Raw genomic sequence first — 27250 nt, 5'->3', positions numbered from 1 at the left:
GAGAGTGTGTGAGTATGAGTGTGTGTGTGTGTGTGTGTGTGTGAGTGTTTTTGTGTGTGTGTGTTTGTGTGTGTGAGTATGAGTGTGTGTGTGTGTGTGTGAGTGTTTTTGTGTGTGTGAGTGTTTGTGTGTGTGAGTATGAGTGTGTGTGTGTGTGTGTGAGTGTTTTTGTGTGTGTGAGTGTTTTTGTGTGTGTGAGTATGAGTGTGTGTGTGTGTGTGTGTGTATGTTTGCATGTGTGTGTGTGTGAAAGTGTTTGTGTGTGTTTGTGAGTGAGTGTGTATGTGTGAGTCTGAATGTAAGTGTTTTTGTGTGTGTGAGTGTTTGTGTGTGTGAGTATGAGTGTGTGTGTGTGTGTGTGTGTGTATGTTTGCATGTGTGTGTGAAAGTGTTTGTGTGAGTATGAGTGTGTGCGTGTGTGTGTATGTTTGCATGTGTGTGTGTGTGAAAGTGTTTGTGTGTGTTTGTGAGTGAGTGTGTATGTGTGAGTCTGAATGTAAGTGTTTTTGTGTGTGTGAGTGTTTGTGTGTGTGAGTATGAGTGTGTGTGTGTGTGTGTGTGTGTGTGTGCATGTTTGCATGTGTGTGTGAAAGTGTTTGTGTGAGTATGAGTGTGTGCATGTGTGTGTGTGTGAAAGTGTTTGTGTGTGTTTGTGAGTGAGTGTGTGTGTGTGAGTCTGAATGTAAGTGCTTTTGTGTGTGTGTGTGTGAATGTGTCTTTGTGTGTGCGTGTGTGTGTGTGTGTGTGTGTGTGTGAGAGTGTTTGTGTGTGTGTGTGTTTTTGTGTGTGTGTGTGTGTGTGTGTGTTTTTTTGTGTGTGTGTGTGTGTGAGTGTGAATGTGAGTGTGTGAGTGTGTGTGTGAATGCATGTTTGTGTGTGTGAGTGTTTGTGTGTGTGTGAGTGTGAATGTGAGTGTTTGTGTGTGTGAGTGTGTGTGTGTGTATGTGAGTGTTTGTGAGTGTGTGTGTGTGAGTGTTTGTGAGTGAGTGAGTGTGTGTGAGTGTGTGTGTGTGAGAGAGAGTACGAGTGTGTGAGTATGAGTGTGTGTATGTGTGTGTGTGAGTTTTTGTGTGTGTGTGTGTGTGTGTGTGTGTGCGCGCACGTTTTTGTGTGTGTTTGTGTGTGTGTGTGAGTGTTTGTGTGTGTGTGTGTGAGTGTTTGTGTGTGTGAGGGTGAGTGTGAATGTGAGTGTTTGTGAGTGTGAGTGTATGTGTGAGTGTGTGTGTGAGAGAGTATGAGTGTGTGAGTATGAGTGTGTGTATGTGTGTGTGTGAGTTTTTGTGTGTGTGTGTGTGTGTGCGCGCACGTTTTTGTGTGTGTTTGTGTTTGTGTGTGTGTGTGAGTGTATGTGTGTGTGTGTGTGTGAGAGAGTATGAGTGTGTGAGTATGAGTGTGTGAGTATGAGTGTGTGTGTATGTGTGTGTGTGAGTGTTTGAGTGCGCACGTTTTTGTGTGTGTGAGTGTGTGCGCGTTTGTGCGTTTTGGTGTGTGTTTGTGTGTGTGAGTTTTTGTGTGTGTGAGGTTGTGTGAGAGTGTGTGAGTGTGTGTGTTTGTGTGTGTGTGTGAATGTGAGTGTTTGTGTGTGTGTGTGAGAGAGTGTTTGTGAGTGTTTGTGTGAGTGTGTGTTTGTGAGTGTGTGTGTGTGTGAACGTGAGTGTGTGTGTGTGTGAATGTGAGTGTGTGTGTGTGAGTGTGAACGCGTGTTTGTGTGAGTGTGTGTTTGTGAGTGAGTGTGTGTGTGTGTGTGAATGTGAGTGTGTGTGTGAGTGTGAACACGTGTTTGTGTGTGAGTGTTTGTGTGAGTGAGAGTGTTTGTGTGAGTGAGAGTGTGTTTGTGAGTGTGAGTGTGTTTGTGAGTGTGAGTGTGTTTGTGAGTGTGAATGTGAGTGTGAGTGTGTGTGAGTGAGAGTGTGTGAGTGAGAGTGTGTGAGTGAGAGTGAGAGTGAGAGTGAGAGTGTGAGTGTGAGTGTGAGTGTGAGTGTGAGTGTGAGTGTGAGTGTGAGTGTGAGTGTGTGAGTGTTTGTGTGAGTGAGAGTGTGTGAGTGAGAGTGTGTTTGTGAGTGTGAGTGTGTTTGTGTGTGTGTGTGTGAGTGAGTGTGCGAGAGAGAGAGAGAGAGAGAGAGAGAGAGAGAGAGAGAGAGAGAGAGAGAGAGAGAGAGAGAGAGAGAGAGAGAGAGAGAGCTGTTTGTGGAACAGGAAAGCTAGTGAATGAAATGATTGAGTGTTTGTGCTGCTCACCCAAGAGAGATATGCGGAAACTTCCGAGTCATTCTTTGCAAATGTCCAAAGTTCCCAAGTATGCACATCTCTGTGCCATGAATACACAACAAGCTTTCGAGAACAATATAACATAGCTATTGGTGTACACAAAATGTCCAAATGTCAAATAGAGGCATTAAATATTCACATCTTAGATCACACTGTGCCATCTATGAAAAATGGCCGTGTGTACATGATGGAAGCACCAGTCTCCTCCAGTTTCCTGGGTAACTAACAGCAGAGTGTCTCCCTCATCAGAAGGGAACACTGACCAAAATGAGCAGGAATAAGGCTCATCATCTTCCAGCATTAGGGCTGAAAGCTTAGTCGTTGGCCCTCCCTCGCTTGTAAGTGGAGGGGCAGAACAACAGGCAGGATAAGTGGGAGTCATGACACGAAGCCAAAGATATGAATAAGCGCTGGGGGCTGTTAATCTTTTAGGGTAGTGCTGCTTGCTTTATGAATTCTGTCTGCCTCGCTTGCCTGGAAATAAATCCGGACAAACAACGGCATACATGGGTGGTGTGTGTTCACCACAAATTCCTAAATGACAATGATGACTTTGGTTTAGCCCCTGTGATGAATAGATGTTACATTTGTTTTAGCAGGTCAGAAAATGGGAAACAAGTTAGGTAACAGTGAGGAATAAGGAACTGTTACTTTCAAAAGGGTACATGTTAGAGCTGCAAACATTGCTAATTCTTCTAACCTCAAAACATAATGCACAGAGCAAGTACTGGCTTCAAATCCAAGAGAGCTATTACATTTATGCCAGGATTAATATTTTCTAAAAGTCTAAGTACTTCTGACTTGCCCGATGTTTGAAGTGTAATCTTCAGTAAACGGCAAGACAAATTAATTGAAATGAAACGAAGATAAATTTCTCTTTCCATCCCTCCTTGCAGCTTAATGCCAAGACGAATCTAAACTAGTTGCATAATTTGTTAGGACAAAACATTAAGCTAGACCCCTTGCTCAGGAGAAGCATATTTATATAGTGATGCATATACAACCCCATTTCCAAAAAAAGTTGGGACGCTGTAAATAAAAACAGAATGTGGTAATCTATAAAACTTGCAAACCCAGATCTAATTGCAAAAGGACATAGATAACATCAAATGTTGAGACAGACAAATTTGACAATTTCACAACACAACAACAAAACAAAAACAACCACATTAATTTTGAGTTTGATGCCAGCAAATTCTCAAAAATGTTGAGATGGGGCAACAAAAGGTATGAAAAGTTGTGTAATGCTTAAGAAAACACCAGGGTTAACTGGAAACATGACCAGGTATAAAAAGAGCATCACAGAGAGGCAGAGTCTATCAGAAGTAAAAATGCGCACTGAAAATGGCACTGCATTAAAACCAGATCTGTTTCGGTAATAAAAATCTATGTATGGGCTCAGTAAAACGATAACCATTGTCTAAAAACACAGTTTGATGCTCCATCTACAAATGCTGGTTAAAACGTATGCAAAGCAGAAACCATATTTAGACATGATCCAGAAATGCCTCTGTACTCAGAGCTCCTTTAAGATGGACTGAGTAGAAGTGGGAAATTGCCCTGTGGTTAAACCAATCAGTTGTTGTAAATCATGAACTCTGCAAAAACAACAAGTTGGATGGTCCCTATCCTCTTTAGCCCAGAGGATGCACAGTTTAAAAGCCAGCATCTATGATTGTATTGGGGTACAATCCGTGTCAGTGCCTTTGGCATGGGCAGTTTAAACATCTGGAAAGGTACAACTAATGCTGAATGATATACAGGTTTTAAGCAACATATGCCATCCAGACAACCTATTTTTCAGGAAAACCATGCCAAGCTGCATTCTGCATATATTAAAATAGTATGGCTCCATAGTAGAAGAGTCCTGGTGATAAAATGGCCTGCCTGCAATCCAGGCTGGTCACACTGGGACAAAAAAAAACCTGATTAAAAAGACCCCAGATTGTTAAGCAGTTGAAATCGGACAAGAATGGGACAACAGCTCATTTTAACAAATACCAGCAACAAGTTCTCAAACATTTACAGACTGTTGTTAATAGAAGATGTGAAGAAACAAAATGCCCCCCTCCCAAACATTTTTTGAGAATCTTGCTGGCATCAATTGTTGTCTTTCCACTATTCTCAAATAAATAAAAGTGTTTACATGATTTGCATAGCATTTAGGTTTTATTTATATTTTACAAAGAGTCCCAACTTGTTTGGAAACGGTATTGTACCTTAGTCATCAGAACTCAAGTTAAAATTGTGATTTAATTCCGTAGCTAATATCAAAGCCACAAACCAACACACAGCTTTCGCCAGTTGTAATATATTTCACTTCATTGGTATTCACATAATGGGGTTGTTGGATTACTCCAGTCTGATTACATCCATATTATTTTTAACATTGCTTTTGCGTAAAACAGATCAGAGAAAGTAATTTTATGCCTTAAAATAACCCCAGGAAATGAGTTCTGATGGTCCTAAGACTTCACCACCATCCAGTCAAATCCAGGTGTCTCCCCTCAGATGAAATACTGCCCTTCTGTTCCTTCTCTGGTCCACTGACAATTTCAGACCAACAACTGTACAGCTCATTAATGGAATTTTTCATAAATCAGTTGTTCCCAAACTTTGCATAGCAGCACCGTCCCCCTCTTTGTAAAGAATGCTGAATGCTAAATCTGGCCAGTAGCTGTTTGTTTCGGGATCTTGTTCTATTTTCTTGCCCTCCATCTATGCCCCCCTCACCTGCTTTAGCTCTGCGTCCTCCCTGACACATCTGGTTTTTGTGTGTCCCTGGTACAATTCCAGTACATTGACAGACTACTAGGCACATTTTTGCCCATTTTCACTTTTTTTTCCAGGCAAAGGGAGGGCACAATAATCTGATATCAATGCACCAGACATCAGAGGGGCACATTAAAGTTTCATCACAGGGGCTGAGCACAGGGCCCAGTGGGGCTGAGCTCTCTGCACCCGGGCGTCCTTTGAAAAGCCCCCACTGCATGATACAACCTGCGGTTAACTTCAGAGACAAAAGGCCCAACAGGATCATGAGACTGACTGAGTGAGCTAAAAAAGCAAGGACAACCAACACTGTATTAATATGGCAGGCAGAATTTTAAAAAAAGAGTTAAGAGTGAGAAATTGCTGTCAGAGTGATACTTTTGGCCTAAAAACAGTGTGACATACACACTAATCACCCTACAATAATGACACCTTCACTAAAAATAAATTTCCTGACAAATCCATTATTGTACAATCAAAACATCAGCCTATACCAGAGTCAAACCAGATCCAATTATCCATAACCAGTGCCTCATTTTCGGCCTATGGAGCTGAATCTGTCCGTCCAAATCATGATATGACATAACACTATTCTTTAACCCAAATAATTGTTGACACATGCCCAATTCACTGTCAGACATAAGGCTTCCCTCGAAAAAAAAAGAACAGTTGTGGCAACAATAAAAGGAAACATCCATCCAGAAAAGCTTCCATTTCAGTTTGACCAGCGGGGTGGGACAGACAGGCGGGGGTGGAGGGGGGGGGGCAACTCATTTGTGCAGAGCGACAAACTGGGAACAAGGAGTTTCCATTCTTGTAGACTGGTGAGATTGGGAGGCTCTTTCACACAAAGAGTGAGTTTGAATGTACATTGAGACAGCACAGCCCTGCCACAAATGAACAAAGGGGCTTCAGGTGAAGAGGTCACTGGCATGCCATGAACTGGCAAGCCGATATTGTTCAGTGCTGTATAATTAAGCCCTGTCAGTTACCGTTTGTCAGCCAGCACCAACAAAACATTACATTACACAACTTTACATCGCATGATTGTACAGGAGCTTGAAACAAACCTCCCTAGCAGAACAGTCAGTTTAGTCCTCTCATACTTCCCTCTCGCCTCACATCTACAATACACAAGACTGTTTCTTCACCCCCACTACCACTCCAATTATCAACACCACAGCCATCTCTGACTAGTCAATCAATTCAGATCCCTTCATTGAAAGGCCAATGAATGGTCATGAATACTGAAATTACAATTAATGGCTTTTACATTACGTATGCCTGTGGCTGGTCTAGGTTCATTAAGCTACTTTCTTGGCATTAATCAAACTATACAAGTGACATAGAAGGATTAAACAAAAATAATCCAGATATTCAGTTTGTTCCAACATATCTTCATCCACTTCTGAACTATGACTCAGGCCAGTCTAAGAAGCATGACCCCCCCCCCCCCCTAGTATAAATAACCAAAACAACAGTGGGAACATAGGTCTTAACTCAGCAGAGGAAAAGGATCATCTTCTGCTTCACTGGTACCTCCTTAGCGTCCTCTCTCTCAGCCCACAGCCATCTCTCCGCCATCTTTACAAATGTATACAGCAAGGCCGAGAAAAGTTCCAGTGCACCGCTGCATATATCACTGTCACTTGGGGAGGCACCAAGGTTAGCGTCGCTGCTAGCTCAAAAAAAAAAAAAACACGGACGGGGGCCCAATTAAATTTGTTGGGGAATCTGGGTCGACCTGCCCTCTTCAGTTCACGAGTACAGCAAGTTCTCATGCAAACACCAAGCACTGAATATCAGGCTGCACATTCCATCTACTAGACTGTGGTTTTTCCCCTTTTCTTTATTTTTTTTAAAAGATAAGACAGATCTGGCGCTCTCGCTTTCGAAGGTAGGAAATGGAGCTGTTCAGCGCGTTTCAGAATTAAATATGTCAAAATTCTATCATGCCGTTTCAAAAAAATCAATGTCAATAAAATCAATAAGAAACATTATCAAAGGAAAATGCTGGCCCAAAAGGTGTTGCCGCAACCATTTCCCTCTATCAAAATATGCTCTTGCCTAATCGCCTTTCAAAAGGGAAACTTAACAGAACAACCAAAAAAGTGCATAGATAATATTGTGTGGCTTCTGAAAGAGCTCCACTAAATGTAGCTGTTGCATGTTCACAAGTGACAGCACATCGCACCAAGTGGATTTTTCCTCACTCATAAAACAAACAGCGTGAAGCTGAAAAGGAATCTGAGCATCAAAAGGTGGTGGACAGGGAGGGGGAAAATGTGACTGGTTTTAGTTAAGCAGACAGCTGCTTTTTTTGCTCAAAACTGCAGGTAATAACTTGTTACACACGTTACCGTACAGTCCAGCTTTATTAGTAAATCAGCACAGACAGGATTCCCAACAATACCATTACTGCATGTACATAGGCCTATGCTCTGCACCCTGAAAGGTGGAAATGGACTCATATGGTCTTACGGAAGTGAACAAGGCATTCTAATGTCACTAACAGTACCTTTAAGGTATAAAGATTACATCAGAAATAACCATCGCGGGCTATACAAGTCTTAATGGAACACCTGTGATCAGCCTTCTGTAGCACTATTGTTAAAAGCCTTGCGTCACCCACACACATTATTTCCCATTTCCATGATTGCCCACAGGCCTCCCTTGATAAGAAGAAAAACAATATGTTGTGAAGGGGGATATGTGTGTGTGTGTGTGTGTGTGTGTGTGTGTGTGCGTGCGCGCGGGGGGGCAACACAGGGGAAAACACGTCATGGTCTGGGAGCAGTTGTGTCTTAATTATCTCACTTTACGCCACAAAGGGAGACACGGAATCCTCTGGAAGAGCAGGAGATGAAAAAAAGACCAAGGCACTCAACGGGGACGGCTCGGCAGAAGATGCCGCTCTATGGTGTTTGCGTTTAAAAGAAGACTCAGTTGCTAAGATACTGGAGGCTCTGTGTAGGGTCTGCACTCACGGGGGACAGAGGCAGAAGTGGTTTCTGAGAGGAGGAGGAGGAGGCGACGCAGTCCTCGCCAAGCTCACATGAACACCACAGCGTGAGCCCTCTCCGCAGGGCCAGAGCCCTGCCGTGGTTAGTGTCCGCAACCGTCTCACACCTATGGTCACGACTCTGGCAGGTTTCAAGTCTAAAAAAAGGGATCAAAATGAGCTCAGTCACCCAGGAAAGGCAATGGTCTGCAGAGACATGCAGAGCGCATGTTCTAAAACTGAACCTCCCTCAAGGGGTTTTCTTTCCACACTAGCTGTTGCGTAAGAGTGCACGTAGTCAAATCTATAAGGAGTTTTGTTGGGAGGGGGGGGGGGGGCTTGTTCTGTCAGTGGGGAGGATTTGAATCTCAAAGGCAAATTAATAGCAGGTCTGTCAGGAGGAGTGGTGGAGGTAGAGGACATCTGTTTTGAATTCCAGCGAGTCTGCACGTTACAGCGCGGGGCAATTCAATTACAGCAGCCGCAAACCTCATTACAGCTGGAGGCGGGCCAAGCGAGACCGTCCGCCTCTCCTTAGCTTCCTTCCTTAAGGACGAAGGGAGATCCAGGGCTGCCTCCGAGGAGGACGAGGCTACATCGGCCCTCTCCGGTCTCTGATTAATAACAGAGGAAAGTGGGGTTGGGTGGGAGGCAGAAGAGGAAGTGGAGGAGACACTCAGAGAGGTAGGCCCTTGTGTTTACGGCTTCGGATAACAGAGTCACTAAGGGCCCCCAGAGTCGTTCTCTGACTGTGGCCAACATCATAGGCCTTTCTTTAGAGCCGGATTTCAGTTTGTCACCGAACAACCTTGAAGTTCACGTGCACACAAGTCACAAGGTGTTGTTCTCATCTCTTCAGGGCAGATTCAAGTAAAGCTGGCCAGATTGATGCGACAGGATTAGCGCAAGGGTAGAGGGACCAGAGAGACTAAGAATTTAAAGAATTTTCAGGAATTTGAAGAATTTTGAGCTACATGTATATTGCAATGAATAGAGTCATCTCAACCCATAGGATCAAGAGGGGACTGGCCAGTCTGGCGGTCAAAAAGTCATAGTTATAGACAGGTAGTCACATCAGCATGAATCCATTAATAATGGTACTGACAAAGATGAAGACATAAATAGTTACAGTGATGATTCGAGACCTCTAATGTCAGTGCAAGGTAAACAATGCTGGTGTTGTTTACTTTATGACTGTCCCCTTCTGAGAACCAGAGATCCCTCGTGGCGTCATACTGGGACAGGGGGATGTCTTTGGTTGTGATGAGACAGAGGGAGTGTTGCTTAATTATTGAATAGCCTGGGAAATACTTACAGCAGAAGCCAATTTTTCTGGGGATTACAGAGCACTTCATATTAAAGCTAGGCCAATCACATATGAGCAAACACTACAGTAAGCCCACAGCTGTCACAACAACACAATGCACTTGAACTTAGTAAAGTAAGCATGCCTCATGTGCAGACATGAGACTGTGAAGTCTATTAGAAATAGGGTGATTTGGGGGGCGCTGTGGCGCAACTGGTTACAGCGCTCATTCCATATCCGGGTCATTTCCCGAGTCTGGGTTATTTCACGATCCCCACCCTATCTCCCTCTCCTGGTCACTCCCTCACTGTCCTGTCAGATTAAAGGCATAAAAGCCCCCCCCCCCCCCAAATATAAATATCTTCTGTAGCACTATTGTTATATGTGATATATCACATGGTATCGTGCTACCTATATTATATATATATATATATATATAAACAAATGTGGTGATTCATGTTGTACGTCACAGCTGCAGGTGTCCCATAAAAGCTGGAAATGAGGTGTCACAGACCTCAGTGGCTGCCACATGATGCAGACTTTGCAGCCCGGGTATTCAGAGCACTTAAGACAAGCAGACCCATGTCAGAGATGGCACAATCACCACCCACATTTTCACATCAAAATGTTAGCCAAATTAAACAGAAATACAGATTCAGACCTTCACTCATGGATTGATTGCATTTTCGACCTCCTGATAGCACCAAATCTGTAGTTTGGGCTAGATGCAAAGTGGGTAGCACGATGCCATGAAAGTAAAATGTTACTATATCCAATTTTATCAGTTCTGATCAGTTAAGAATGCCGTTTTAAATAAGGGTTTAATAAAAGGCATATTTGTTCTCAGCTAAAACAAAAAGTAAGTCCCATGTTCCGTCATCTAGGCCTATTCTATTACTCATGTTTATGTAATGTTTTGCCATGGTAGTGTTTCAGTATTATCAATGAGATTTTTAGGTAAGGTACTGTATCAAAGTCATAATTTTGGTGTTCTGACAACACTAGCCATCTAACCTGAAGTGACTGTGCTGCTATAACCTACCACCACTGTCCCTCTGATGCATAAAAGCATTTGTTTCATGGAGTACATTTTGCTGAGCGATGGTGCAAAATCATATTGTCTGTCATCTGCTCAGCATGAATGATTCCCTCATAGCAATTTACAAAAAGTCAGCATCACTGTTCCGGATCTCCCCAAGTCCCCCCACCCGGGATAACCAGAGCCCTCTATCCGGGAACAGTGCTCAGAACCATAAACACACCGAGATTGGATATGCTTAAGACAACAGCTTTGTGTGGAAAGAGCAACAAATACGGCCGTCCGTTCCCACACACCCACCCCCCCCGCCCTCAAACGACGCATTTAGGCTCAAGGAAACAAATAGAAGGGGGGGGTACTGAAAAACGTACAGGTAGTGAGCTGAAAATTGAAAGTTCCTTCATAAAGCCGCACGCAGCAAAACAGAGATTCCTCTGAAGTCTCCCAGGAGGGCCTGACATACTCTGGAAACAGGCAGCGCAGCACAGAGCAATATCACAAAGCACTAGCACAAGCTGGGCACACGTGGAGGCATTATTCAGTTCCATTTCTTGGCTCTGCTGCAGATATACAGCGATCTGAAATGTCGAGAGGGCTGAAAACGCAGACCCAAGGCGCAACTGCTTACTTCCAGTAAATCATTCAAAAGACCTTGAACTTGATTGAGGTACCACATTGGTCTTTGTTCAGCAAAAATGAAGTATATTTCATAGAGAAAGAGAAAGAACAACATGCACAACAGAAGATGATTCTCAGTTGTTCGAGAAGATCCAAATCTGAAACAGTTGAATTAATTTTTCCAATAAATAAATAAATAAATAAATAAAAACAATCTCATCTGTAAACATGGAGCACAGCAACCTACAACTGGATCCTGGGAATGAGCAGAGCACAATTACCTGCATTGTTTGCAGTAGCCCCATTCAAACTCAAGCTCAAGCTCTAAACCCTAACTGCTGACGAGGACAAAGTGGGGATATAATTCTGAATATCATGCAAAATACACCAAGCCACGAATGCCAGTCTGTGTAGCACTTTTGTCAACAACAGAAAAATACAATTTCTCCCAAAACACTCCAGATCTGGTTTCCCGTGCATAACTATGATCTTGTAAGTGTAACTAAAGTGGTAATGCAACGTTGCTTCTTCTCAGTGTGAATGGTAGAAAAGTGCTGCATGCTCTGGCTCCATATGAGAGGGTTTAATAGACAAACAAGTTTCAGCCTATTAGGCCTTCATCAGATTGCCGAAGCGTCTTTTCTACTAGCGGCCAGCACCTCACAAAAGAACATTTGGTGTGTGTTACTTTTCATGCTTCTCCTCAGTGTGACATGTCCACAGACTGCAAGGGCTGCATGGGCAGAGTCATTTGGAGTATGTCGCACGCCTCATGCACTCAGTACTTCCTAATCTTCCATTTAAGAGGTGCTGCAGTAATAATCTTAACTTCACCACTAACTTCACACTTGAGGGCACACAAAGAGGGTTCCTGTTGCCAGCATAGCTTGGGCACATCCATAAATATGACCACTGGAACAATGTGGAATACCTCTGTGCTGGTGAGTACGCTGGACAGCAAGGGTGGAAAGTAGCCGCGGCTTGTGGAGTTTAAAATGGAACAATGTAGCCTGCCTCATAAAACAATAGCCAGAGGGCTATGGGTTTTATATGGTACATATTTGGTTTAAAAAGTGTGGAGGCAAATAACCTGGTCCATAAGCATTAGAAAAAAACACAATCAGGGGTATAAAAAGAAAGCATTAAAATGTATTCATGGAGATGGGAATCTTTTGGGGAAAAGGTGAAGCATTGAAGGAGAGAGAGAATTCTGGAAAATCTGGAAAAGAACAATGAAAATAATGGAATACAATGATGCTGTACATAATATAACCACTTGACACCTTCACTCAAGAAACAAAACAAAAACGACTAAAGCTTTAAATGAGCCTGCAGTTTACAATTACAAACTAGATTTTTGTAACTTTACAATGTACAGGAATTTCTTTTATTCTAGGTTATGGTCAAAATACTCCTGCAGTCACACTGAGAGAAATGTCACCAATTTTCCATCTATTTTGTCACTTGAATAATTTCTTCTTGTGAATCAATGTCATTGATTTCCAAACCTAACTAATCAAATGTACAGCTCTGGTGACTTGGCAAATGGGCTTAAGGCAACCATCTGTAGAAGTTGATGTGCCATGGCTGCATATTTTCTCCATTCTACCCTGTCATTAATCTGAAATCATCTCGGTACAAGAGCCACTGTCAAATGCACAAGTTACTGGAATGTCTAGATTAATGGAATATCTCAGCTGGTGACTGTTTGCACCAGGCTATATCTGTTTTCAGATACCATTCATCCCCAATTGACATGCATAGAACTAGAAATGCTAAGAATTAAGGAAGAAAAAAAGGCACACTTTGCATGCAAAACATGTTTAAATAAACATGTAACTATAGACATGTATCAATAAACATGTTTTAAGTGCAGCCTTATTTCTTCCTTGATATCAAATATTGACCTAGCACTCTAAGAAAGAATAAGAAACTGAGTGAAGCCTGATCCTACCACACAATGCTAAGAATTAACCAATTACTTTCTCTTGGTGGTTAAAATAAGCTTTAATTGGTTGCTATTGTTTATGCAACTCATTCACTGGATGTAGTCCTCAGAAATATGACAAGGAACAAACCTCTTGAGGTTTCCTAGCAACCACTGGTTGATTGCCCCCCTCTTCAAGCTCTAAATCAGAGAGGGTTAAAGCAGATCTTTGTCTAAATGTTTTCAGTTTGCAGGTGCTTTGCTGCTTATATTTGCATTACTTTTTTACAATGTGTCTATTTTGAATTTATGGGGCCATTATTCATGTTATATCTTGAAACCACAAGCTTATAGGATATCATCAATCCACCCTCACCCATAGGCTAACAAATACATCTTCAAAATGTGTCCTAACAGAAGTGGGGCTTTGCGTGTTATTTTGACAGACTGAAGATGGTTGAGATAACTTTACAACTCATGTGACAGCCATAGAAACAGATGTTAGACAAACTAATAACGAGTAGTAAATTAGCTCACCTGTTTCCACAAGAGAACATCCACCTCGTTGAGTCTCCATGAAATGATGACATGAATGGCAGACAACACCACCCCGGTGATAACCGCTGCTCGCATTCTGACCGGGAGCAGCGTGTAGATAACATGAATGAAGAAAACGGTCCACCATATTCCTTCCGAAGCACTTCTGGGCTGCACGAGAATAACACCTATCACCTGTACCACCAGTACGACAAGGATTACAACGTAGCAGACGATCCACATGTGGTCCTGGTGGAATCCATTCCGATTGCACACGATCATTAACACAAGGATAAGCAAAATAGCCATTGAGAAAACAACCACATAAGTTAGGCGATAGAAGCCGCCGGCGCAGTGGAATCCCAGCATGACCGCACATACAAGCACCAACACAGCCATGAGCATGGTCAAGCTGCTCTGGTTCAGTCGGAAAAAGTAGCGCTGGTATAACTTCTCCAACTTCTCCGACTGAAACTTTTTGGACTTGAAAATATGCATCACGCTGGTGCAGCATGCGACCATTGAGAACATAGAAAAGTGGACGTCGGACACGTCGTCCTCCTCCTCCGACTTTGATTTGGTTCTCCTCTCCTCCAGACCCAACTCCACCGACTTGGGTCTCACTTCGCCATCCGCGTACCTTTGGGACGAACGGTTATTGTTGCGACTCTCCTCCCCATGTTCTTGCCACGCAGACTTGGACCTGAAACTAACTCGGCTGACGGTTGTGGTAGCTCTCCCCGGTTGTCGGTCGAAATCGTCCTCCTCCCTCCATCTGCTGTTGGACCGTGCGAGCCTTCTGGTGGAGGATCGGGCCGAGTATGGACATCCGTTCGCTACGGCCTCTGACTCGCCCCAAGCAGATCTGTGCTCCGTCCCTCCCCTCAGCCCAGGAGCACCAACGCCAGGCGGGCTTACACTGTTCGATCTAGACATGCTGCTTAGTCTCTACTCTTCTGTTTAAAAGGTAACAGCTAATAAATAAACTTTCCAAAGAAAACTTTCCTTTTCCTGAAACTAAGCCTGACATAGGCCTACGTTTCACTGATTGTTGCTTGCGATCATAATTTCTCCCCAAAATTAACTTCTACTAAGAAAAGCTTTCCTCTGAACAGTTTATTTCTGAACTTTTTAAAGTACTCAAGCTATGTAGTCACTACGAAATGAAAGATCAGATTTCCCGAAGGACATAAGTTCATCGTGATAAGTGCAGTGGTAAGCATCTTGACGCCACTTCAACATGTGATATGCTACAAACAATAAACGTTGATGTTGCGCGTAAAAAGATGCAATTTCAGTAGCCTATAGGCCCAAGTCCTTGGTTATAAATAGGCCTACAGAAAATCGTTTTCCTATAATCTTCATTCTACAATTCATTAGCATCAGTCTCCATAATATGACAACTGATTTAGAGACCACTTAAAAATAATTAAATAAGATACCGGTCATTTTGGACTCATCCCAGGACAACCAGAACATCACAGCCACACAGTCCTGATACGGAGGGAATTCTCGGCACATATGACATGTTCTGTCAACACATCAAATCGCCAAATGTCAGCAGCAGCATCAGTGGGCGAGTAATGTTATCTATGGCATGTCTCCTATTTGCCCCCTTTTATCTGCTGGTGTAGAAAAGAAAACATCCGGCAAGCCGAGGCAGGAAAACACGGCAAAAATAAAATAACCTCTAGGCTACATGCTGCTATCTGTATTGATTCATTGATTTAAGCAAGTCGTCCACCTGTGAGGAGCTTAGGGATGCAGCCCAGCGCATGGTCAGACACATATGATTTCCTCTCAAACGCGCGATCTTCTCGACCCACGCAAATGTTCATTGACCACAAGGACAGCATGGTGATTTTACCTCACGATGAGTGACGACACCCGTGAATCTTCAAATGCAACGCTCACACTATCCCGTTTTTAGGCTATATGTTGCAGCTGCTTGTTTGTGATCAAGATCCCCTTTCCCAATCACCAACACATTTTGTCCATGCGGATTCATGCAGCATCACAGACGTCAGCGCGTCAAAAATGCAGAATATTTTCCACTTGCAGAGCTATGAATTTAGTCCACGTCAGAGAGTGGCAGTGCAAGAGTCGTTTTAAAAACTGGCACGAAAAAAATCTTCTGCGGACTGTCCACGACGAGATACACAGTATTGATTAAGCCTCAAGCCGTTTCGCTGCCACTGTGCCTTCTATTACCATTCAACCAAGGCTGATTCCTGAGGTCCGCCTTCGTTCTAGCGCAATTGGATGGATCGACCTGAAAAACTTTCGCCACTGGCTTTTCATTGGCTGCGACTTCTGTCAGCATAGGCCTATTAAATGTTTCAGGCGCCCTTCTCTGATTCATATAACTAGTAGGCGGGTTTCCTACCACAGCTGGACAGTCGACACTTAACAAGCGTAGGCTATCAAATCGAATTCCCCATCTGTATGACTAGGCCTACAGGGCCAATAGACAAGGGCCACTGTTTTAAATAGCTTTAGTTCAGAATAAACATGGGAGGCAAACCTCCTCTTTCTCTTGGTGTAACCATTCCATTCCAGCTTATTTAACTAATAAACTGATCTATTAGTACGCTGATATGACAAGAGGTAAAACTTTCTCCTACACAACTTATTGAGCTGGGGACCAATGAGCATATTTCAGTGGTTGCTATAGCCTACTCTGTTGGCTTCGGCCTTTTTCATTTGACCTGTCCGATTACATAGTAGCATACCACTTTACCCATAGCCTACATCCTCTTACAATGTGAATTATGATTTATGAGCCAAATACTTTGCATTCATTGCATGCATTGCAAATACATTTGCATATCTTCCTAAGTAATAGAATTAGGCCTACTCACATGGTATTCACCCAATTTTAGAATATAAAACTGATGGTGAATGTAAACGTTATTGAACAGATCATAACCCAAGTCAACAAAACCCCTTTGTCTTAATATCTGACTATGAAGCATTAAGCATTATTAGGAAATATGTTATATAATATAGCTAGCCTAGCCATCCCATTTCCTTTTAAATCCAAACTTAATAGCAATATTACTTTTGCTTAACTTTCAAAAACATTATGACAGTTCATAGTGAAACCTGTGTATGACCACCAAACCTGAACCTGACAAAAATGGTCTCTCTGCCTTGAGTCAGGTGGGGGAAAACTAGCCACAAACCATTTTCCTCAACTACAATCAAAGTGAATAGCCAGGAACACAATGTCCTCTTGATAAATAGATATTTTCAGGTACCTATCTCCTGTTGTTTAATCTATGTGTCCCAGTAATTGGTATGTGTGTGTGTGCATGGGCTGCACAGACACTTGTGAAATCTTAATGACCTGAGAGGTCCCCATCTGTGACTTCTAAAGGATGTCTGCTGCCATCGTGTGGAGACACATCAATGGTTTCAAGAAAAAGGCTAATGAAGGACTGTGCCCCATTATCTAATACAACTTTATTTTAATAAATTATATGGCTCCCTCTGTTTATGATGGTAACTGATTAAAAATTATGTTTTTTTGAGAGTCTGTGGTTCTGGCGAAAGGTCGATATTTTAACTCAACAATCAGTGAAATCACACCACTTCCCTCTGTGTTCCAGAAGCTATTAGTTGGAATTGTTAAAGGCTTGATAAAGACAAGTCAGGATCATGTGTGAACACCATTTTTATCCACAAATACTAAATAGACAGCTAGAGAACTCATAGACAAGGAGAGACGCCGGTGCAGCTCAGATGTCTTCTTAATTTAAAAAATTAAGATTGAGACTTAAAATTAAGACTTAATTTGAAAATTAAGAAGACATCTGAGCTGCACCGGCGTCTCTCCTTCTCTCTGAAATATCTGTCCTGGCCTGGTTGCACCGGATTGTCGTCAAACGACAGAAGCGCGGAGAACCCTCCTTTGTCTACAGCTAGAGAACTGTTTGGAGCAGTCTGATTAATTTGTCAAAATGTATTGGATTACAATCACAGACTCCCCCTAAAGTGTCCTTTTTTAAGACTTGAAATCTAACTGTTCTAGTGGTGCCAGCATGATGATATTTTTGCCACATTATAATTGACAAGTGCCATGTTTGGTAGTAGCCTATAGTCCTGTGGATACCCAAAAGTTCACATAATGATATGAAAAAAGACAAGTCTCAAGACACCTTTTTTTGCTTCCCATATTATTTATTGTAAATATATAGGTATATTAATAACCATACTTATACAAAGTCTGCTGGTCCCATGCAAAACATTTTTTTTATTTTATCAAAAAGCCCAGGGATATTTGAGAAGGGAGTTGAAAGTTTAGTGGCATGCTTCATTTAGACTACCATGTGTATCTAACCCAAGGTGGGTTGATTTCTCTTATTTCCTTTCACATGCAATGTTTCGAGTCACGCGCCTGCCTCGCAACACAAACTGTCTAACAGATCCACGGTTGACCGCACAAGACAAAACCCTACCCAGATACCCTTGAGCAAAAACGGCTAGGCGTACATCAGAAAGTGGGCGGGTGCTAGGATGACTGAGGTGGTCATCACCCAGGGTCACCTTGCCTGTCTGGTGTCCGACATCAAAGGCTCAGCACATGAAAGAACTGCATAGCCATCTCCTGAGCAGCTGGGGTGGCTTAGGAGATACATTCATTTCAATTCGGCAAGGTGTTCATTTTTAGCACCCCCCAAAAACTTCACTGTCAACCTCCATGTCAACCTTACAGTATGATTCAGATTCTATCTAGACAAAAGACAAACCGTTAAACCTGTGCATCACAAAATTCTCTACCAATCATGAACCACTATTTAAATGCAAATCTAAAAGAACAGCAATACTGCATATGGGAAACAAATAACTAAGGGTAGAAACACTTCTATGCAACAAGCAACCCCCCCCCCCCCCCCACCAAAAAAAAAAAAATCAATTAAGGTTTGTATTAAACCAGTAGAAGCACTACTTTGAGTTAGATCTATCTCTAAAAATGCATGGCTCTAACAGGCAATGACACAATGAGTAGAAATTGAGGCAAAAGGTTGCTATAGTGCAGTGGTGCTACTTCAGGAAGGGAAACTCTGCGCAGAAACATGACCAAATCACCGTCACTTCCTCTCCTCCTTGCCCAGGTTCCCAGGCCCTCATTTAGGCTGCTGGATATGAGGGCAAAAAGACACTGAGGTGTTCAGTAATTCCTCTTTGTCAGGCTCTGCTTTACACCACTCTCTTGCTTTCTTTTTGTCTTTCTCTGACTGCCTCTTCAACCCACCACTCTTTCACACACACACACACACACACACACACACACACACACACACACACACACACACACACACACACACACACACACACACACACACACACACACACACACACACACACACACACACACACACACACACACACACACACACACACACACACACACACACGTTCGGATTTTTGGTCATTAGAGATAGGTGACTGCATGCATTGTAATCCAATTCAGCCAGCGCCTGTGCAAGGTTCCCATGGCTACATGCGAGCTGTTGTTCGGCGGTTTGCCTGGAGTTTCAGGGGTCAAGCACAAGCCCTTCAAAAATAGTTCAAGATCAGCAGTCAAGAGAGTTTACTGTTCACATATCCCTGGCGTCAGAAGGACAACTGCATCCATTTTTAAAAGACCATTAAGATGCTGCATGTCAAAACAGTTCAATAACATATTGATGCAGAAAAAATACTTGCAATAACTGTACAACTAGCAAGTCTGTTGTAACTATTTTGCTACTGTCGACTGGTTATATATTTATATGTAGACAACCCACAAATATCAACCTGTCACATCAAACCATAAGTAAGTACAAATACATGTTCCAAACAGTTTAAAAACTGTTACCAATATTTCAAACACATCTATGGCCAACATAAAATTACTACAATTGAGGCGAAAAAAAGCTTAATGGTTAATGGTAAATCATGAGAACAGATATCAAGCCTGAGAGCAGTTTTGTCTGCACTGTCAAGGCATACGACTACATTAACTAAATCAGTGCTCAAGAAAAAGGGATGTTTGAGAATCAAAAAAACAATAAACAATGCTGTCTTACAACAATTAGGAGGCTACTCATTTAGCATGGCAAGACAAGTAGAGGAATGTTCCAGAATTTCTGTCAATGAAAAAATTGTTAATACGTCATATGTGAACACCTTTGGTGTCATTTCACAGATGCAGAGCAGTGGGCATTAACGGACAAATAGTTTACAGACAAATAAAGAAAGAATAACAAAACAGTATTGTTTGTTCGAAGAAACAGAACATGGAAAAATGAGAAAGCAAATCCTGTCCACAGGGCTAAAGTAGAGTATTGATTGTTGTCATGACCCACAAGTGCCTGCTTTTCCCTTCTCTTCACTCTGGCCCTCTCAACTCCTCTAACCAACCCAATCAAGCCTGTAAACTTCAGCTATGAGCATGGCAAGCGTTTCTCTCCATTCACCAAGTCCGATCATCATCATATTCATCAACAATGTAATTTGTTTCCATTGTTATCCATACGTTATGGTCTTCATCGGGGAAAACAAAAGTTGGGGCATTGTAATACAATGAGCAGACTATTTTTTCTCTTAAATCGGTAGCGTATTTTTTCTTAAAGGTTATCTTTGCCTCTCATCTTGTCCTTAGGTCTACTCTCAGGAGAGCGTCGTAGGGTTGCTGGGGGGGATCACTCTACTTTGCTGTAGTCCTCCATGTGGCCCAGCACTTTCTTCCTCTGCCGCAACATGTGGAAATACAGCTGAGGAAACACTGGACCGTGCACGTGCGCACACACACACACACACACACACACACACACACACACACACATACACACATATTGGACACATAAATAAACAACACTGTACATATGACACTGTATGCTGCAGCCAGATACACAGTTGCAACAAACATTTCAAGAGTCACTAAGCACTCTGCTTTTGCTGGCACCAAGATGGGCAAACTCTTTCAATAGCTTTTACAGAAGCAATTACACCACATTTTAAATGATAATCTCATCCCATCCCAAGAAAACAACTAAAGCTCAATCTCTCAGCCAGCGTAATGTAGAAACTCAACTGATAGATAGAGCCGCCATTGCTGTGGTGCCCGGGGAGCAGTTGGGAGTTAGGTGCCTTGCTCAAGGGCACTTCAGCCGTAGATGTGGACATGGGAGAGCGCTGTTCAGTCACTGCCCACGGCCACATATTTCCTACCGGTCAGGGATCGAACCAGGCACCCTTCAGTCCCAAGTCTAATTCCCTAATCAGAAGGCCTGTAGGCTGCCGGTACCAGGGGTATTGGTTAATGAATACTACTGAAAACCTAAATAAAAATAAAAACTAATGAAAATGTCAAAGCTATAATAACTCTGGCCCCTACGCCTATGTACATATGTAGAATGTGGTGGTGGTGGTGGAAGTGTAGTGGCTATGGAGCTCGGCTAGTACGCAGTAGCCACAAAAGTCGTGGGTTTGATTACCAGCTGCCACAGTTGTGCCCTTGAACAAGGCACTTAACCCCCAGGTTGCTCCAGGGAGACTGGCCCATGCAATTGGTATCTATAAGTTGCTTTGCATAAAGGCGTCAGCCAAATAAATAAATCAGATAAATATAAAATAATGCACAGAAGGAAGCACAGGGGCACTTACGGGGAATGTAGGAGATCATGGTGAGCATGAGAAAGCTGTGGTAGTCGAAGGAGAAGTTGTACTTGTTGGGCAGAGTGATGGAGTAGAGCCCTGTCTTCTGCACATAGGGCAGTGCGGCATAGATGGTCAGCAACTCACCCGTGACCCCCATTGGGTAAAGCACAATGAAGAAGGTGTACCTGGGAGAAGGATGGGAACAAAGAATTGGCTTTGAGTTTAAATGTGAAAGACTGTTACCAAGTGTTCACAGTTTGTGTTTATCGTTAGTTATTGTTCTTGGTGTGAACAGCCCTTAACATGGCTATGCACATAGTTCAAATCAGTGCAATTAAAATCAAAGTATTTCTGTACAGAAAGAATAAATAATATAGGAGGCTTCACTGCCAGCAACCTGAGCCTGAGGAGAGTTGCCATTTTCTACCTACAGTAGAAACACTGTGGAGTTAAGCTGGGCAAAAACAACTTCCTCCAGGTGAAAGAGGTTCTTAAGTGTCTTGTTGCTATGGTAATGAAAGCCACCATCAGTTGGAATATCAGCGACATGGAGGAGAGGAGGGCTCCTTAGTGAATCACACTGAAGTGCCCCAGTATTAATAAAAAAAACAGATTCCACCCACACAATATTTTGCTCCTGTTGTCTTTTTTTCACAGTGAAATTGCTCAACTGTAATGTTTTTGTTTCTAAAAGTGACCTAATGTGTTAATAACTGCATAATATGGTTCTCGTCTTTTAGACAGAGCCAGGCAAAAAGCAACTGCTCTTTCCTATAAATAAACTAGCATAAATTATCATCTGTTGGCATATTTAGCATGGGAACACAGTTATGTTGTAAAGTCATGCCTAAATAACAGGCGATGAACAAGCGTAAGGGGGTCGTTTTCCACAACTGCATGGTTTTGCTTTGTTATAATGATTTCTTGTAATCGACTTGCATCCCATAATACATTGCCTGCTTATGCAGTCTGGTGTATCACTCTACCTTGCCCATTTGATGAGGTAGGGGAGATGGTTGAGCAGGCTGAAGGTGTAGAAAGAGTAGCGGATGATCTCGGTGATAGTCCAGGCCGCAACGAAAAGCAATACGCTGTCTTCACTCTGGACCTGTTGTACCAATGGGCAAAATTCAAGATGGTTCAAGCACAGGCGCCACATAGCAGCTATTCCACACAAAAAAAGACATTTCTCGCCATGCTTCTCTCCCTCAAAGAATTGTTAGTCCAAACAGCGTGCAGACATAGGAGTCAGAAACAGACGTTAAAATACCAGTGAGAGAAGAGTTGAATACTGGCCATTACTACAACAATTATTCATTCATGTTACAACAATGCTGCAGCTAGCCTCCCAATGCTTATCAAATCTGTAGCACACTTCAAAAGGTTACAGAGGTTCTAACTACAAACAAACAAACAAACAAACAAACTAAGAATGCGGTTTCTGCAAACAATCAGAGGAAGAGCGAGCACTTCTATATTAACACACACATATCCATGTTATTGGTCATCCATGTCCCATCTCATCAGGCATGTTCCTCGTAGGAAGGAGACTTACAGAATGTTCTATCTCAGCACAGCTGTGTCTCTCTGGGTGAGCAAACAAACCTCAGTTACAGTAGTCAAGAAGTGTGTGTTGTCAAATGTGAAGTGCGCTGAAAACCCCCTAAAGCAGTGCTCGCACAACGAGATCAAACATCTACATCTAAAACTGGTCTTAAGTATTGTTGCAGGTTGAAGGCACCTCACAACTTTCTTTGCCTAGATTTGCAACCAGTCACAGTAGACCACTGGGACTCACTTCCCAGCTTAAGTGTTAGCAATTTACATTTCAATGTAATGCATTTATCCTAACATTGACATAAACATGTTACAACACATTTTGCAAACATTTTTCTTCCAGGGAAATGATTTAATGGCCGTCATGGCAGTGCTGGTGTCATTTGGTGGCATGCTATTGGCCTCACCTCTCTAACGCTGTGTGTCACTGCCCAGGTGAGGAACACACGTGACATCACCTGGAATCCTGTCAGGACCACCGAGGAAGGGACAATACCTGTAGGACAGAGCAGAGAGATCGACTAAGTTCCTCAAATAGGAACCACGCTGACTATGTTTTCATGCACAGCAATAATCCAACTATTGTTATTCAGACCTTATTCAGAATAACACAATACTGTCAGTGTTTCCCACAGAATTGGATTCAATTTGTGGCGGTAGCTGACTTGGACAAGAGGGGGTGGGGTCGTCTTGGTAGTGTATAGGTCTAATTGAGTGCCTGTCACTTGAGGGAACCCTTGCAAATTGCAATTGTAACAGTTTAAAGGCTGCTTATGTGTGGATGCAATTCATAACGTTTTCTACATAGTTAAAATAAAGGTTCGTACTTCTCCTTGGGACAAGCACTTTTGAATTTTGGAAAACACTTTTCCATTTACATCGGGATTTTGCAAACATTCAGTGTCAGAGTCAATAAAATGAGACCTTCAACGAAATTGAAAAGCAGCTGTAAGTAGGCTAAGCATGGTAAATTCGACATCCAAACAGTATTCTAACGTTAGCTTTGAGATTCTGCTTGATTGCATAACTTAACTTAGTTTAGTCTCTTCAATGTAGCCTACTATGTTGTGATAAGATCTTAGCAGAGTTAACTTCAATGCAGCAGTTTTGAACAAATTTGCGCAGCATGGTCACGATGCTAAGCGAATTTAATAGCAATTTAGCCAGACGTCTTCTATGCAATGATTCTATGTGGCAACAACAATCCTTCAACAATCGTGAATATTTTGTGAATTGCACATTTAGAGGAGGGGCAGCGGGCTACGAGAGAGAGCGGGGCGGGGCAAGGAAAGGCTGCGTGCATAAAAAGCGCAGCTCAATGGCAATGCAAGGATTTGATCTTATATTTAATTTAATTTCAATTCAATTCAATTAAACATAGAATATTTATGTGTGGCGGCCGATTTTTATTTTGTGGCGCCCCGCCACAGATTAGTCAATGTATGGGAAACACTGATACTGTGGTTATGGGGTTTACATGAATTGGTGATAGAATATTCCATTCATATTCCCGTTAATATGCAGTATAGTCCGATTATCACTAGCAAAGACTGATTGATTCTGTAAACGTTTCTGCACTGAAAATCCTAATAAGACATGATAATGCAATTAAGGTGTATGCAGACAATGCACCTCAATAATGCCATTAAGATCAGAATACTCCACAGATATTAATTCAATTATTGCTTATTCCGACTACTTTGTTCAGGTTAAGACCATCAGAAAAATGCTATTTACATGGGAGCTTCTTACTCGGAATATTGCCTTAATTGGGTTAATATCAAATTAAATGAAATAAACTTAAACATAATAATAAACATAAAAATAAACATAAATCCCACCTAGATGTTATAATATGAATTCCAAACCTTGTTATTACATATCTATTCGTCCAGTCTTGACCGCTAAAGTAGCCAATTTCTGCACAACCTCATGTTGGTAATTGCGTCTAAAGGTCATCCACATACAGTACATGCTGTCATAACTACACTAGGAATACTCGAGTGGCCTGACCACAGGTTGCTTAATGGACCGTCTGATGCATATTGCATGTTAGATGGTCACCCCAGTGGGAGTCTGTCAGGTGTTTCTGCCTTTCAGTGATGTCACGCTTTTGGGTGACTGGCCTGCCCTGTTTTTCAACAGTTCAGCAGTTCCTCATCAATCCAGTTGGGACTTTGAAAAAAATACAGCACTGGTAATAAATGGTTGAAACTTAGACATAATCACGGCATTTCAAGTGTTTATTATTGTGATTTTCAATCCTACTTTTACAGTCCAACCCTGCTCCGAGCACCTGCACCTGATTAAAAAAACAGTATAATAAAAGATTCTTTTGCTCTGTAAAATGGGAAATTTTCGTCCCATGAAAGATACCAATTGGGTCATCCCTGGTATCCAGAGCAGGGAAAGATGAAAATATGGCTGCACTTGGATATGATAGGCCCTTACAGGGGCTGGTCAGCAGAGTGCAGTATGGGACAGCGCTGATGAGCGAACAGCTGTACAGACAAAGGTCATGACCGGCCTGAGATCCCAAATGAAGAGCTGTTGGACTCTGAACCCTGACTGCCACCGCAGCACTAATGCTCTGCCATTATCATATTAACACAATTACACAATTACAAATTACACCACAGCTCTCACTGTTGACACAGTAATACAGGAACCTCTGCCACAGTCAGCTGTGTGTGAGTGAGAGAGAGAGGCCAATGCCTTTGGTGGGATCACTCCAAATCTGCAAGACCAAAGTTCAAGCCAAAATTAAATATATGAAGACTTACCCACAGCACAGTGCAATATCTGTGGATGAAAAAAGAAATTCAACAAAGTTAGAACTCAAGGACACACTCTCTGGGTTTATACAAAAGATCAAGCTGAAAGCTGCCTTTTAAAGGAACAGCAATGAGGCCAATAGCACAGTGACGCTTGAGAATATCATTATCATGCCTTGTGTGAACTCTCTCCCTGTCACATGGCAAAGACAAGGGAGTTGACGGGCGCCATGTCTATTTAAAAACTGCCCACCCCCCGGCACGAGAACAGTGAGCTATACACTGGCAGACTGTAACCACATTCCATTGGACTACATGAGTGGTCGGCCCTGGTCCCTGAAAGATAGAAGACAAACTTCCCTCTCTTTCTCTTAGTCTCTCTTTCTCATTTTTTTTAGCACAGTTTCCCTTTGATAAGATAAGACACATTACACTCAGATTTCAGGTTGCTCAAACACTAGCAGCAGGAGCGTTCTGTGTTGAGATGGCCTTAAATATTTGCTTGCGTCTGATCACAGTGGTCGGAGACCCACCTCCAGGAGAGCACCAGTCTGGAAGAACTTTAGGGGTTTCTCTATGGAGTAGTACAGGCCATGGTAGCTCCCTCGGGCCAGATATGCTCGAACTAGACCCACAGCAATCACCAACCACCTGCAAAGAGACAATCACTTTGAGCTGTAGAATAACACTGACAGGTTCCATACAGGCAAACTAGTTGAGTCTTCATAGTGGGCATAGTGTACGATTGGCGAGATAATGAGAAAGAACAGACAGGGAAATATTATTATTATTATTATTATTATTATTATATTATGACAAGCTGCGTGCGCAACGATGCTGGTTGAATGTTAGTAATCAGTCTATCAAAAAATCAAGTTGAAAGCACAACTTCCTGTAAGCATAACTCGAATTCCAATATTGGCCCCTGGAATTCATTGCTTTAAAATGTTGCGCAAATGTGGTATAGCCTGTTCTGTAACAAATATGGTTTCGAACTACAGAACTCGCACTGAAGACGCTGAAAAGAGAGTCAGGGTTTTTTTGCATGTGAAAGGATGGAATCGTTGCTGAGTTACTGATAAAAGTAGCTAACAGTCCAAACATCAGAGGTAGAGTGGGAGAGCAATATCTCAGAGAATAGTGAGGTCAAAAACATAACTTTAATTGTTACTGACTGACCAGGAACTACAGGCAAATTGACAAAGTTATGGTAGCGCTAAGGATCATGAGATAGGCTATTGCAAAGCCGCACACTAAGATTTAATTACACTCAGCTCTTCGCTGGGAAGTCTCTTCAACAGTGAGAATGGAATTTCGCGTGTAAGTCAATTGCACAATATTTCCCAAATGAATGCAAATATCTGAGACTTAAGCCAGATAAGCTAAGCTAACCATTGTTCCATTAGAGATTTAAAAAAAAAAAAAGAACCAAGGGGATGCGTCTGTGACAGGGATTATGTCTCGCTCCAGGCGCATGTTGTCTGAATCCATTCATTATCCTAGCTACGGCACACACTCGCTACTGTCTCGCAAAGAACAGGAAGTGCATGAGATTTTGTGTACATACCCCGCTGTCATAACCACGTTGTATATGACCAAATAGGCAGTTGCAAGCGCACCCGGTCCTTTCTTTTTCTTATGGCTCGCATCACTGTGAGCCGCCCGAGTGGTCCCCATGGCAGGTGCTGACATGACTAGCTGATCAGTACCCGACCGTACCCTTACCGTCAGGAGGAAATAAAAGGCGTATGGTCTCTGTGGTATTTATTTGTCATATACTTGGTGGGTTGCGCCCTCTGTTGGA

The 27250-nt window shown here is 42.5% G+C and overlaps 2 protein-coding genes across 2 annotated transcripts in view; both read right to left on the bottom strand.

Annotated features, from left to right (window-relative positions):
- Positions 1-14580, bottom strand: part of adcy5 (adenylate cyclase 5) — a 79120-nt gene extending 64540 nt beyond the window's left edge. The window contains exon 1 of the mRNA XM_076264019.1: positions 13469-14580. Within this exon, the coding sequence (XP_076120134.1) occupies positions 13469-14404 (936 nt within the window). The 5' untranslated portion in view covers positions 14405-14580. The remainder of the gene's footprint in view (positions 1-13468) is intronic.
- Positions 14581-19049: 4469 nt separating this feature from the next.
- On the bottom strand, positions 19050-27183 carry hacd2 (3-hydroxyacyl-CoA dehydratase 2). The gene is made up of 7 exons (XM_076264018.1): positions 27014-27183; positions 25980-26097; positions 25456-25474; positions 23080-23168; positions 22102-22223; positions 21122-21300; positions 19050-20240 (listed from the first exon to the last, which is right to left on the bottom strand). The coding sequence occupies exons 1-7, from the start codon at positions 27136-27138 to the stop codon at positions 20158-20160; spliced, it is 735 nt and encodes a 244-aa protein (XP_076120133.1). The 5' UTR covers positions 27139-27183; the 3' UTR covers positions 19050-20157.
- Between the last annotated feature and the right edge of the window lie 67 nt (positions 27184-27250).

The sequence above is a fragment of the Alosa pseudoharengus genome, unplaced genomic scaffold, assembly GCF_046254945.1.
Source record: "Alosa pseudoharengus isolate Yale_2024_CS ecotype anadromous, Long Island Sound unplaced genomic scaffold, YU_APseudo_1.1 YU_APseudo_1.1_scf_3, whole genome shotgun sequence".
Lineage (NCBI taxonomy): Eukaryota > Metazoa > Chordata > Actinopteri > Clupeiformes > Clupeidae > Alosa > Alosa pseudoharengus.
Note: the sequence above shows the minus strand (reverse complement) of the source record. Positions and strands in the feature narration are given on the sequence as shown.